This window comes from Pipra filicauda, unplaced genomic scaffold (assembly GCF_003945595.2).
Source record: "Pipra filicauda isolate LSUMZ 115617 unplaced genomic scaffold, ASM394559v2 scaffold6_size6359152_pilon, whole genome shotgun sequence".
Classification (NCBI taxonomy): Eukaryota; Metazoa; Chordata; class Aves; order Passeriformes; family Pipridae; genus Pipra; species Pipra filicauda.
Window position 1 is genome coordinate 5,231,243 of NW_024104865.1, and position 15,011 is coordinate 5,246,253.

Below are 15,011 nucleotides of genomic sequence, written 5' to 3' on the forward strand. Positions count from 1 at the left end.
ATTTTAAGACGACCATCACTGCAGTTGTAGAGTGTTTTCCAAATTTTAGTGAATCTGTTTTCACAGTCTTGTTATATGAATTGTTTTGTTTATATCTTATAGGAAAAACAGTGAAGGAAAGAAAGGTTAATATGAAAAGTACCCACTAACTTTGAAAGCTTAATCTCAGATGTCAGTTTGCTTTTCCTAATACCCGGTGTCATACAACACAGTAGAACAGTGTTGTAGAACAGCTCCCATTAACTTTGGTTGCATGTACAAATGTTGAGCATTTCTGCTAGTAAGATCCACACTCTCAAGTCAGTCAATAGGAGAATAAGAAAAATACAGTTAAGGGCCATGGTGATAGTCTGCATAAATAACTTGCCTAGTTTTTCCCAGGGACACTGTGAAAGGCGAGTAGTTCTCCACATCAGCATTCAGCAATGTCAAATCAGAAAGTCAGTCTTTCCCTTCCTGTGATCTCCTGCATACCTACCTATGAAAAAATAGAGGTCCTGCAATGTTATCAGTCACTATGGAACTGTAACTTGTCCTTTGAGTTGATTGGAAATATAAAACAGTTGAAAGTCATGAATTCTGTGCATCGATTGCTATGCCTGCTTGTAATTAAAGACTGTAGAACATTAATATACCCACACTGCAGGCACTTGAGTTCTTTCCTTACATATACTTTCAATGCTTGACTGATGATTTCTTAATTTAGTTGTCACACGTTCTCCTGATCTGCTTTTTTTGAAAATGTATTTTCCTTGATTTTTAAAGCAATAATAGTCTGCTTGCCCATTAAGTTTTGATCTTCCCTCTAGTCCTTCCTCTTGCATTTCCAGCAGCCTTCCCAACCACTCCCAATCACTCCCCTTCTGTCTGCCTGTACATATCCTGTACCCATCACAACCGTCTTACCTCCTTTATCTCCAGAGTTTTGTTCTTGACTAGCCTGCATTAGAATCACGCAGCTACCCATCACAATGTGTCTGCCCATAAGACTGGTCATTTGAAAGCACAAGAGAATACCACTACCTGCGCCACATGCTCAGAGGATCTTTGAAGATTTTCAGCAGGGGTGGTGATTTCAGAGCATCTGAAGAGGTTCCAGTATGGGAAGGTGTTGATACATGGCAACAGTGCTCCCTCCATTTCCAAAGTATTTGCCGCAGAGTGAGCCAGCACTGGCTAGCCAGGTTAACGTGCCAGTGAGAGATGGCCCTCATACAGGAAAACCTAGTTCACAGCTGCCTCGTGCACAACTAAGCCTCCTCAAGCTCACCTCCCGTGTCTGGAGTGGGCTGGCTGAGCGCAGCGCTCACAGCTGAGCTCCATTTGATCCCTTGCGTGTGCAGGACCTACAGACTTTGACGAGCACCAGCACCTCAAAGGTGAGAAATAGAAGCCTGCATTCCACCACAGGAAGCAAAAAAAGTAGAGCACAGAAAAGATGTGCTGTCTAGAGTGAACATCACTGAGAAGAACTGTTGCAGTGTCCTCAACTACATGGAGCTGCTTGAAAAGAGCTAAGACACAAAGAAAGCTGTGTTCTCTATAGCAGCTCAGAGTAGTGAAGGCAGATATATCTAAGATACATGTTGGAATATGGCAGAGAGCAGGAGACAGAATCAGTTGTATTGAATGATGAGTTCCTACCATCACTGGTATTCTCTTTCTACACAGTGTTCAATGTAATTTATCAAGAGGCATTATTCTTATCACAGGAAAATTGTATGAAGACTATAGTAGTTTCCTCTGATACATCACAAGTGAACTGTGCCATTCCCACTAACTTATTCACACAGTTCTGCAACATCCCAGCTTCCTCTTAAACAGGTAATCCTCTGGTGGACTGTGAATCACAGACATTTCAGTACCAATTACACGCAGACACAACATGTATCTCTATATATTGTTTATCATCTGTAACCACACCTCTGTTATGAATGTGGCTCAAGTACAGATGAGGGACAGAAGGCTGAATAAGAAGGGCAGATTGAAGTTGAACGTGAGTAAAATAAAGGTGGTATCAGTGGGCTGGGGTAAACAGTTTAAAGAGCTTGCATTCACTGCACCACCTTATTTGAATATCTCAGCCAGCAGATATGGAGTGTTCCTGGATTCTGGGTTAATGCCAAGCTCCCACAAAGCAGCATCTGTGTCATGCTTGCTATAGTTACCAACTGGCTTGGAAATTTTGTCCCAAGCTCTAAATCTGGATCATGTCAAGCCTATGATAACTGCTTCAAATGATCTGTCAATTGGTCTTTGGCTAACTTCTTCCCAAGCTTGCTGAGGAATAGAAGATTTGGTAACAAGCAATAATAGCCAGACCTGATGAGTTCAGGGTAGGTTTCTACAGTATCAATCTCATACCTCCATATTTTGGAACGTAAGAGAAAATTTCATCCCTTGCAAGAGGCTTAGCATTTATCAATCCAAAAATCCACTCAAATGTTGCTGGTTATGTATTATCCCAAGATAAACAAGAAACAACATCCCAGTGTATTTGCTAGTCTGACACTGGATGGACAGGTAGCCTCTCCCTCTTCCCTATGCTTTTGTTCAGAAAGAGCTGATGGAGATTAACACCTGCTCAGCCCCCTCTACACACACTTTTTTCGTTATATTTTTCCCCAGGTATGCTATGCTATGGACACACAATGTCATCTTGCCCAACTTGTGAGCCTTTTAGATGAAGCTCTTTTGGTAGAGAAGGCTGAGGAGAGCACTTAAAAATGCTATTTAAACAAGAATCCACATTACTAATAAACAGCCACCATTAGACCTGACACTGCTGATGTTTTGATATACTCCACCACTCAAGTGTACAGTGGCAAAGAATCCATCCTCAAACTGAGAGGTGGCTCTCAATTCAGAATTTGTTCCAATAACTGTGCAACGTGCAAATGTGGAACATTACTGCTGTTCACCTCATATTTGTTCAGTATACAATAGGAAGATTTCAGTATATGGTACTGTCATTATAAATCTGGATTTTTTTAGAAGCATGAAAGGTACTCCCTTAAAAGTAGCTGTTTCATGAGCAGCAAACTAATGAAGCCTGGTTTCTACTTGACTGGTATCTTCTATCCTGCACTCTTTTCAGAGTATCGACAGCTTGTCACTGTCCTCTATAAACTTGTTTCAAAAGCCCTCCAATCTCTCTCACATTTCCACACCTCTTGGGAATTTTGTCACCTTTCTCCCCTGTCCCTTAACTAGCGCATTCCATATTCCCTAACCTCACCAGCCCACAGCACTGTATACTGCCTTCCATGGTTTCTCCTAATTACCCTCAGTACATGAGACACTACCTGCTGCAGCTGGATCAAGCATGTAAGCACCTATGGACGAGCCAGTATGCACATACCAATTTGCTAGTCAATAAGCAAAGCAGAAGACAACTGCTTAACTCCTCTTGTACCTTCTCCCCCAGAGAAGAAAAAGTATGCACTTATTTTGGTTTCCTCTCTTCCACCCAGAGTCTGAGCTTTGCGGAACTTCAAAGAGTTCTTGAAGAAACTTTGAGATGTCTATGCCACTGCCAAATTGGGCTGAAGCCTACTGAAGTTGTTAAAATGGAATTGATAGAGTGATTATACAAGCTTCCTTTCCTTTTGAAAGTAGGCTAAAAACCCATTAACAGTCTTACTTATGTCATCCCTTCATTCCTATTCTTCCTTTAAAAATAACAATTTTATTCTACTGCATTAGCTTATGTAACCCACCCCTGAGCCAAAGTAGTTGAAACTTTCAGACTGTATTTATTAATTTAGTTAGTTAGTTATTAAGTGCGTGTGCCTCTCTATACACTTGTCCTTTTTAAGGTACTTGGTGTCACGAAAAATAATGGCAAGAAGATCAGTGAAACCATATACGCTTCACTAATGGTTATCCCCCAAAGTTTCTGGACTGGTATCATTACAGACAAGAACAGAACTGCTTTTTCTCTAGCAAACTGTCAGCTGTTCTCATGGTTACAGTTCTAGGAATTTGGAATGACAGGTCACAGTTATGAAAATTAGTAGATTTATTTGGCATGTTTCTATCTAGTAAATAACACTCTCCTATAAAGAGGACAAGAGGCTGCTGTACATTATCATGGTGTTTATTTTCTATGAAAACCACTTTTTAGAGTCTCTGTCCCAATGAAGAAGGTGCTAACCAGACTTCATATTTCTTAAAATTGCTCATTCACAGAATGAAGACAAAAATATATAGCTCTTGTACTCTCTCCATTACTATAAATGCACCACTGGTGTTTTCACTGCAAGATTCAACTGTGTGTATACACCTCCCAGATGGCATGAAGCACGGGTACAAAAGTATGCTTCCCATTTGAATGCAAGAGAAGGCAGGAATGTTAGTTGTTGCCATAGGGTAAAATCTATTCTGTCAATTGGCTATATAAAAAATAATCAATATTTTTTCATTAAGTTAACTGCCAAGATTGACGAAGCTTCAACTATGGCATTATGCTAATTCCATTAGCACCTCTTTGCACAACTGGTTTTCACTGAACCACAAGTTGAAGGAACAGGACAACAACAGAATAGGCTTCTCTCACACTTCCAACTCTTCACTGTCAGAAGGGTCTTCCTTCAGGAAAGCCAGAAGAGCCCGGATTCCAAAGTCTCTGTTAATTACTGCAAAATGATATGTGTAATGTATGCAGAGAAACTGGAACACCACCCACTGAGTTTCTCTCAAAGGTGGGCCTGCCCAGATGAAAACGTCATTTTGTTCCAGCGGAGCCACGCTGGGACTGCACTGTCATTGTCAGCCATTAGTCCCAAAGTATTCATGCCCCCCAACACAGGCCATAACACTCCAGGGACATGCCCACATACTGTGCTCCATAAGAAACAAAAATTTAACATTGTCATTAAGTGTCAATCTATCCAACCCAGAATGCTCTGTGAAACACTTTACTGAATCACTCATCCTCTTGGAGAGCTGTTTACTAAGTGAGCTGCCAAGGAAAACTGTCCTCCAAGGCATACAGTTAGGGACAGCACTCCCAGGCATACCAACCTGGCATTTAAGGCCTGAGAACTGCAGGGTAGCAATCCCTGGATAGAGAGGAAGGGCTCCAGAGCTTCCCATCTCTCACACAGTCCTGCACAGGTTGCCCGAGAGCCTACAATATTTCAAAGACTCCGCAGGGCCTTAATCTCCAGGTCAGCACACTAGAGAGGCCTGGGAGGACCTTCTTCAGCTTACGTTCCTGGATCTGCTGATGGAAGCCTTGAAGCCCTGATAACAGGAACATTATCAGAACTTCTGCCCCCACAGTTAAGTCCTGGGCAAGTTTCCAAGGTCCCTGCTAGGCACTGGTGAGCCTGGTAGGCTTGACAGTCCAGCAGTTCCTTGAACACTGGTCTGAGCTTAATCACAAGGTGCCAGGCTCCAAATTAATTTCTAACATTTCCAAAGAAAAATATAAGGAAATTCCCCAATACAAGGGACATTTTAAAATGACAAAACAGTAAGTCTGGCCCACCTGTGATTTCAGTTTCCTTCAGAAAAGTCTCTATCCTTTGTGTTCCACTCTGAGAACAAGCCTTCACCTATTAAAATACACTAAAATCAACAAATATGAACAAAATGTGCCAAAATGCCTCTAAATAAACTCTTCAAAATATAAAATCATTCCTTGGGCTATCCCAAAATTTGTAGTTATTTTCACATGTATGTGCCTGCCTTGAACCCAAAGCCTTCCATTCTAAAACACACTTATTCATCCTGCCTCAAGATTTAAGAGCAGAAGGGACATCCTGTAAAGTTGAACCCTCAGAGATTCAAAGCAGTCTCCTACTTTGGCACGGTATGAACTCCCTACTTCACTAAAGAAACGGTTTCTGTCAAGTCTAGATAGCTGAGTGCAGTAATTGCTGGTGTCACAGCACTGTCCAGTACCAGAAGATATCAAACACAAGAACAAGACTGTCCTGGATGCCTCCAAGTATTGGTGAGCAAACAGTGTGGCCATCTGAGATGAAGGGCAGTGTACCTGACCACATGGGAAACAGCAGATTCCTGGGATTTGAGGGTAATGCAGCAAGGAAGGTAGGGATGAACCATGTGAGCTCTCATTGAGAAGATGAAATGTTTGGCCCATCTAATTTATTAGGCAGTGCCATGAAATTCTGCTGGTTTAGAGTCTGAGGTACCAGTCCCTGCTCTGGTTTGACAACTTGTCACAGAAGGGATAATGAAATAAAGAAAATCAGGCAGAATGCAGGCTCATGGTGGGCAGTTTGCCCCATCTTCCCGTACACTGCAGGTATGGAAAAATAACTCAGCCTTTTAAAACATCAAATATTCTACCAGTTGAGTGAATACTTACTTTACGAAGGAGACACTAAATAATTCTGCAGCTGCGCTAAACTTGGGAAAACTGCAAAAACATTTTCAAAAACTGAATTATTACAGTACTATCAAAGTTCCCAATTTCCCGGGCACCTTAATGAACAGGACAATCTCTCAGAGTTAAAACATTTATAATAGAGACATTTTTAATTTGTCTATAAATCATTGTTAAAGATCTGCTTCTTTTAATAGTTTATTTTCTTGTAATTAAAAGGTGACTGAAGGCTTTTAAAAGGTGACTATAAAGATTTCTTAGAAGAAAGTAGTACCACTCACATCCATTTATGCTGTATTAGATACATGCATGTCAGGCTACACGTCTAATCATTTAGGATTCAATATTGCATACAATACCAATTGCATACAATACATACTCCAGAGATGCAGAAGCAAAACCTTAGAGGTAGCGTGGCTTCTTGTCTGAAGAATCAGTTTTACTTCAATCTATATTCACAAACAAGTTAACCAGATGCCACAGTGCCATTTCAGAGTTCTCCGTATTGCTAAAGTGTCATCACTTAATTCTTGTTCCCCATTAACCACACATACATCCATTGCAATAGCAGTGATATGCTCTTTGTTATCTTTAACTGCTATTCTCCTGCTACTTTCAGAAAATCCCCACTAGCACAGCATGTATTTTAGAAAAGAAAGCAAAATTATAGTAATTTTTTCCCCTACAAACCAGATTCTATCTCAGAATCAAAAGTACAAATTAAATATTAATATTACAGGTTTCTTGATATTCAACATTACAAAGTACAAAAACTTTTTTATTTTTTTCCTCTTCCAAAAACAGGCCACAAGTTGATGCAAACAAAACCAATATTGTGCACAGCATTTTAGCTCCTGTACTATGTGTCCTCTAAAGTAGTAAACCCATAATTACCATGAGAAAAGTCCAGCTGGAGGTATCACCTACAAGTTGCATTACTTCTTCCTTATACGTTTTTTACTAAAGCATATGTTCTGCTTGAAAACAATTCAGGACCCATGAGCTGGCAGTAGAACAACAATTTAAGTTGTGGTATCAATAAAGGTAGGAGGGGAAATTCACTAAAGCTACATATTTCAGGTACAAAAGCCTCAGAAGCACACTAAGGAGTCAGACAAATACACATTAAAGACCATGAAAAAGCAACTAACTATGTGCCTTTAAAAGTGCACTTCAAGGATGAAAGCTGCCAAATTACAGAGGGGATTTACTGAGAAGAATGTGTTGCTGCCAGAACAGACAAAAGCATGCATTCTATCCATTCCAAGCTCCTCCCCATCTCCTGTCATGCTCACAGCAAGAAGCAGCTCAAAAATTGACAACCACAGACTCCAGGATTGAAAGAGAGAAAAAAATACCTGCTGGTAAGTGCCTGGAAAAATTTTATTTTGAACATTTGACACAGGAGACTGGGGAAAAAAAAAAAAAAAAAAAAAAAAAAAAGAAAGAACAACTCACTTATGATCAAAAACCATTTCCCCGTATTCTTGGGACATCAAGCACAATTCCACAGCGCACACCTGGCCGGGTTTTAGAAGAGCCAACGTGCAGCAGCGCTTTTCCAACAGGCGCAACAGCCTGTGTACCGCGCTGCACTGCTGCCGGCCCCAGGACAGGAGTTTCCCGGAGTTAGCGTGGAGTTGGGTCACGGAAACTTCAAGCGGGAGCGCCTGGTGGCCCCGAAGCGTCCGTGAGACGCCCAGCAGCCCCGTCAGGCGCGAACCGCTCCCCCCGCTCCTCCCTACCTGGCTGGTGTCCTCGCCGTGCTCCAAGTGCACGATACCCTGGCTCCTGCACTCCGTGTCGCTTAGCACGTCGTCCTCCGAGTCTTCCAGGAGGGACGAGGAGCCGGTGGAGGAGAGCGAGGAGTTGGACAGTCTGCGGGACTGCAGGTGCAGCGAGCTGCCCGTCCTCAGCCAGCCGCCCTCCGGCTGCGGCGGCCGCGCCTGGGGGCTGCCCTGCGTCTCCTCGCTCTCCTCGGCGGTGACGGTGAGCCGGGGGATGACGGGCGGCAGCACCCCGTTGGGGCGTCGGCAGCCCCTCTTCGCCGGGTCAGGCAGCTGGCGGGCGGCGGCGGCAGCGACGGCGGCGCAGCGAGCTTCGAAGAGGGAGCGGAGCTCCCCCACGCTCAGCCGCTTGGCCCGGCTGAGCTCCGGGCTGCTGTGCAGCCCCGCGCGGGGCTCCATGGCAGGGTCGGCGCCGGGCGCCTGCCGAGCAGCGCCCCAGGATCGGCGGCCGGAGGGGTGCATGGAGGAGCGCCTCGCCACCGCCGCCAGAGAAACTTCTTTGTGGCTCAGTCTCCGGCCGCAGCTCGAAGCCCGGAGGCGAGGCGCATCTCCAGCCTGCCTTCCCTGGGCAGCTCTGAGTCACCCGCGGGAATAGCCGGAGGCGGCTACTGTGCCCGCTGACCCAGCACCAGGGCCATGGGGGCGCGCTGAGCCCGCCCGCCGCCACCGCCCGCTCCGCCTCGGCGCCGAGGGGAGGAGCGAGTCGAGTCGAGACGCGCCACGGGGGAGCCCCTTGCCCGCCCCTTCCCGCCGCCACCCTCCTTTTGGTTTCGCTTTCCCTGAGGCGGCCCCCGAGGAGCGGCCTCGGGGTGTCCCGGTGGGATGTCCCGGTATGGCGCCCCCGCCTTACCTCCGAGCGGCACCGCCTCCCGCCCACCGCCCCTCGCCGGGCAGCGGCTCCCCGGGCACGGCGGCTGCGCAGGGCGGCGCGCCCCGGCCCGCCCGCGGGCCGGAGGGGCGGTGCGACCCGCCCCAGCCCCCTCCCAGCTGTGGGGACGGGGGGAGGTGGCCTTTGCCGCTCTCTCGGGATTTCGGCCCCTTCAGGGTCCGCGTGTGATCCCCGCCCCTCGATGTGCCCTGCCAGCGGGATGCACCTCGGCGCACGCCCTGGCCTCCAGGGCTGCCGTCCGGGACCGCGACATCCTGGGGGTGGCTCAGCGCTCCCCGCGGGGGCGGGGGGGCCGACTGGGCTGTCACCAACCCGCGGGGACCAGGTCGTTGTGCGCGAGTGACCCCGCGGTGAGTCCGCCCCGGTGCACGGCGCGGGGCAGCAGCTGACTGAGCCTCCGGGGCGCGGGGGCTCCCGCCGGCCGCGCTGGTGGAGCTGCGCGTCTCGCGTGTGACATCCCCGGCTGGCTGAGAACAGGCTCGCCCGCGTGTGACGGCCTCCCGTAAAGCCTGAATTTTCCGTCAGTCAGCGCGTTGCCTACTGAGCTGTGCTTAATCAGGTTGCCTTAAGCTGCATGTTGCCGAGATACCCCAGCCTCCTTTAGGAATTAATTTCAGCATTTGAGACACCCCCTTCTTGGTACTTCTTGCCTCCTTAACTCCCACTCTTTATCTAAAATGTAACCCGTGCTGGGCTGAGGCATGTGTTGTAATTGTAGCTATTAAGACCTTTGGAACAGGAAAGGCGTTCAAATGTAGGGTTACATCAGCTGAAATGATTAGTAAAATTAATAATTTTGGAACCAAATGCTGAAGTCTTCAACTGAGTTTTTGCTCATTTATCTCATTGTTTCCTTGTACGCTCCCATCTGTCTCTTACCATCTGCTGTCTCTTCCCTGGTACTTGGGCTGTGAGTACCTTGCAGAAGGGGCTGTGCTCACTCCACACATAACGCAGGCCCAACCCGAGCCACACCTGGGACTCCTCGGTGCCGTGATGCTATAAAATAATTTGGTAACCTGTCCTGTGATTTGTTCAGATTATTCAGCTGCATTTGACTACTTTACTGCCCGATCTTACAGGCAACCTTTGAAAAAGCCTGTTTCAAGATGACATGCCTTCTCTTGAGGTGACTGCTGTGCCTCTCACAGGGCCCGCAGCCTGTGAATGTTCAGGAGCAGACAGGAAGGCAGCTGGGAAACTTAATAAATAATAATTCAGGCATCTTCAAATACTTTTCTAGAATTTGGTGGTGCCTGGCTAGGAATTTGGGCAGTCTGAATTTCCAGTTTAGATGGCCAAGTCTTGTGGTGGATTTAGTTCTTTGTGTACAAGCAGTCGTGGGAGTTCTCCCAAGGTGTATGTAGTAGATGAGGCAGGGGTGACAATGCCACCAAACTATGTGAAAACACTACCAGTTAAGTGCAGAGGAAAATGGTTGGCAGTGCAGCTTTTCTCCACTAGGCAGAAAGAAAACCAAAGCACCTGTAGGAGGGTGTTCCTTCATGGTAAACTGTAATGGATTTAAGTTTTTTTCTGAAAGAAGATAGTCACTGCTTTTATTATTAACTTTGTAATTAGTTTCAGATTTCATGGTGCAGAAAGGCAGTCTCAAAACATGAAATCTGATTAGGTCTAATACATACCTAAAGTCATAACAGTTTAATCAAATGCATGATTTTATAATTGATGGTTTTATAAGAAGGCTCTGATAAATTTATAGATAGAGCAGAAAATGTAAAGGCCAGTTTTAAATGGGTATCCAGGATTACACACACACAGGTTGGACACATGTAACTATTTTATGTCACTGTGTCACCTTCCGTCTGGAGGCAAGCAAGCTAGAAAAATATATTTATTCACGGGAGAGGGGTTAAGTGTGAGCTTTCACAGGCCAAACAGGAACCTTCAGGGATGCCCTACTGCATGTGGAAGGATATTTCGATTTCCAGTCTCTTTTTGCTGTTGTTCTGTTTGCTGATTCTGCAATGACAGGATTATGTGTGGTCTATGGTTAGGAAACCTTATTTAGGAACCTTAACCTTGGCAACAGCTGTAAGACTGCCAACTCCGTTCAGTTATAAAATATCACTTTAAAGATTTTACTTTCAGTTAATGAAGGTGGAAATAAAAATACCCAGTGCATTTTTATTTTAATAAATGCATAAAAAATAAAAAAATGTCTTTTTAATAATATTGATTATTGGAGATTGATTGGTTTAATTGACTTCTTTTATACGATATATGCTTTAGAGAGCTAGTGATCTGAAGTTTGTGTAAGATTTAATTCCAAGTCTTTCAACACTGCCAGGAGAATAAAGAGATTCTTCAGTCAGTATCACCACATTTGCTTGTAAGTGTACAGCTGTTTTCCCAAAAGGAATGATGCTCTGTGTTCTGGCAAAGAGCTAATGACTTGTACTTTCTACTTGTGAAATCCTGCATTCCTGACAAGACAGGGCTCTCGGTGCTCATTAGCAATGCTTGGCAAGAATTGGCTCTGATAAGATACAGATAAATATGTCTCTGTTTTAAAGATGGGTAAACTGATAGACAGTACATGAATGATCTACAGACATATAGTTTGTTGGGGCAGAAATGGGGAGCTTCAAATTTGCTCTCTGCTACTTTAACCGCCAGATCACGTTCCCACCTCCAGGGGTAAAGTGTTTTGCTTATCGCAGTCATTCTGATTCATATCGGCATTGCTTTGCGCTGCCGGGGTTTCACATTTCACACACTCCTGCTACAAAAAGAGCTTTCTGCCTTTATTTATATTGGCAAAAATAAGAGTCTATTTCATTCCTGTGAAATCCCTTTCTAAACATTGTTTTCATTAACATATCGCTTGTTTCAAATTCCTTTCAGTTTGCATTCCCATAGGGTGTCTAAGCCTTGCCAATACAGAGGCAAAGATGTGATGGACATTTCTAAACAATTTGAAAGATTTCGTGAAGACAACTGTTTAAATATGATCTAGAGGGGAGCCTCGAGTTTAACTTGGTCTGTGTAGCACAAAATACTTCACTGCCCACATGAGATTTCTCAGAGACCCTAGAGGATGACATCTGAGAAATGCCACATTCTTTAATTTCAACCTGAGCATGAACTTAAAACACCTGAAAAGTGCTTGAGAGTTGTGAATCGCGTCTCTTTTGAATGCAAGACATACAAGCTTTTGTAAGTAGCTGTAATATCTCTTTCAGGATATAACTGGGGAGAAAAAAAAGTTGGGTGCATTTTTATACAGAAAGTTCCTTTTTTCCGAACTGGAAGAAAGGCATATGGCCTGAGTGCTGGCCGTGCCTAAGGAAAGATCCGAGCTCAGCCACGGGCCGTTCATGCCTGAGGTGGAGGTTCCCCCCAGTGGCTGAGATGAAGAGCACGTCTTCCCAAGAAGTCAAGGGGGAAAGGGATGGATGGGCTGCCTGCCTCTCAGGAGTGGTGTCAGGAGCAACTCTGTGGAGGGATGATGCTTCTCTGCACAAAAGAGGTGGGAGCAGAGCAGGTGATGGGGTGGCCAGCTGGCCTGCCCAGTGCAGCTGGCAGAGTAACAGCGGCAGTGACAACGGGCAGCTTCAGTGGCTTGCCACCAGCTCCCCGGGCTGGGGGCACCGTCTGCATGTTTTAATTGCCCTCTCTTTGCTGCTCATTACACTAAGTGAGCAAGTCAGTGTATGTTACAGTCTCATCCTCTTTTTGTCATACAAACACAACCAGTTCAAATTATGCAAGTACACAGCTGCTGCATGCAGGAGGAGAATGAGACTCCAAGGCCAGGTTATGTGACATGAAAACAGTAGCTGCAATAAATGGAAGCTCCTTATTTTCCAGGTTAATTTTTGTAGGCTATTTGCCAAATTTCTGTATGCAAGACATGGGATCTTTTTAATATAAACTCTGGACACCTGCCTAATGAAAGCCATATTAAAAATAAATAAAAAGAGGAATCCTTTTTTGCCTAAGAAGCAGCATAACTGTAACTTAGGCAACAATTTTTAAAATCATACTGTAGCTGGATTATTAAGATGTGCAGTGGCACAAAGAATGCTTCAGCCACCCTGGACCTCTGGCTCATAATCTATGGATCTGCACAGGCAGAAATCACTTTTTGCACTCCCCAGCCCTGCTGTCAGCTCAGTATCCCATAGTACTGCTCCCAAGCAACCCAGAGGCTTTGGAAAGTTGATGACCTGAAAGGGGAATCCAAAGCTGCTGGGGAAACACAGGAAAGAAACTCCTGGATTTATGCTGTGGAATGAAGTTGGGTTTCCAAGATATGACAGTTGACTTAGCAGGGGATTGAACAGATTCTCAGCTAGGAGGGAGATGTAGGATATCTGTGGATGTGAGTATGGTTCTACAGATCTAAGTGCATGGATCAGATGAACCTGCAGGGAAGAGACAATAAACTATGAAGGTCCCCTCGTGGCTGGAATTAAAATTACATTTCCAAGTCACATGTCTGCACAAAGCACCTCCGACTATTCAGTTACCTCATAAACAGAAGAGAGGGAGCTAGTGGGGCAGAAAACACACCTCAGGCGCAGCCAGATACGACTTCCCCCTTGAAAAAGGAGCTGCAAGTGTTTGAGATCATAAGGTGATGGCAGCCATGACAATGAGAAAAGACACAAAGGATAAGACTAGGGGGGAATAAGGAGTGTGCACTGCACCCCTGCTACCAAAATGACTCACAGTGGTCTGCTGGTATATTGAGCATACTATTACTCCTATAGGGAAAGGTAGGGAAGTACTATGGGAAGTGAGAGCTACACAGGAGGTGAAGATCATAATGGAGGGAGAAAAGCCTGGGAGAAAAAACATTTTTCTCCCATATCTGCAGCATCTCATGCTGCAGGCAGCTGCTCTTCTTCGTGAAAGAAGAAGAGAAAGGCCTTTTCTTCTCACTTCTCTCTCAGCCTGTCACCACTACTTTTATCCCTCACATTCTTTCTCCTGGCCTGGGAGCCAACATATCCAGGGAATAGAATAAAATGGGGAAGGAGAAACAGCCCCAGGTATACTGTTCCATCACGAATAATGTGTGCTGAAAGGACCAACCAGGTATTGCATCATCAACTGCAGATTGTTAGTTTGACGTGTGAATTGTGTGCTCCCTCCTCAAAGTTCCTGTAGCATCTGAGATACTCTCAAGGTCTCTGCTTGTGTTTTCCCTGTTCATACATAAAAGATTTATCTTCCACAGCTGTCATTTTAGCAGAAAATACACACAAAAATATCATAACAAAATAAAAGGAAGTTTTGCTGTCATGTTTGGATGATTACAGGTAACACTCACCCTAACAAACACGTTCCTCTTGGTTCCCTGTGAGCTGACTGTGAGAACTTCAGTAGGAAGATTTGATGTAAAGATAATTACTCCAGTGAAACCACTTCAAGTAAGTATAATTGTTATTTTTGGCTAGCCATTTATAAACCCTCAGAGCACTAGGATGTATTTGCCTGTATTTACAGTGATGCTTACATTAAATTTTGTGGATTTATTCTTGGCTCATAATCGTGTAAAGAAGAAGAGGAAGATACATTTCATTGTAAATACAGTTCCAAGAAGTTTCATCTCACCTGTTCGTTCATCCTGCAATCTGTGGGTGTGCTTAAAGAACAACTCATGGTTCTTCCCTCTTAGATGAGATTAAAAGATAGCTCAGCAAGAGGCTTTTCCACTTCTAAGACATTTAAAAGTATAAATTATTGTGGTGATTTGATTCTGGCTGGATACCAGGTGCCCACCAAAGCTGCTCAATCACTCCCCCTCCTCAACTGTACAGGGGAGAGAAAATATGATGAAAGTTCATGAGTTGAGGTAAGGATGGGGAAAGATCACTCACTGATTACTATCACACACAAAACAGACTCGACTTGGAGAAATTAATTGAATTTATTACTAGCCAATATGGGAATAGGACAATGAGAAGTAAACCAAATCTTAAAAAACACCTGCCCCCACCCCTGC

The 15,011-nt window shown here is 44.8% G+C and overlaps 1 protein-coding gene across 2 annotated transcripts in view; it reads right to left on the minus strand.

Moving 5' to 3' along the window:
- ITPKA (inositol-trisphosphate 3-kinase A) overlaps positions 1-8,896 on the minus strand; it is a 40,776-nt gene extending 31,880 nt beyond the window's left edge. The window contains exons 1-2 of one of the 2 annotated variants that reach the window (XM_027750201.2): positions 8,104-8,896; positions 7,717-7,767 (exon numbers count right to left, since the gene is read on the minus strand). In XM_027750201.2, the coding sequence (XP_027606002.1) occupies positions 7,717-7,767; positions 8,104-8,607 (555 nt within the window). In that variant the 5' untranslated portion in view covers positions 8,608-8,896. The remainder of the gene's footprint in view (positions 1-7,716; positions 7,768-8,103) is intronic. The other variant, XM_027750202.2, reaches the window with a different exon arrangement.
- Between the last annotated feature and the right edge of the window lie 6,115 nt (positions 8,897-15,011).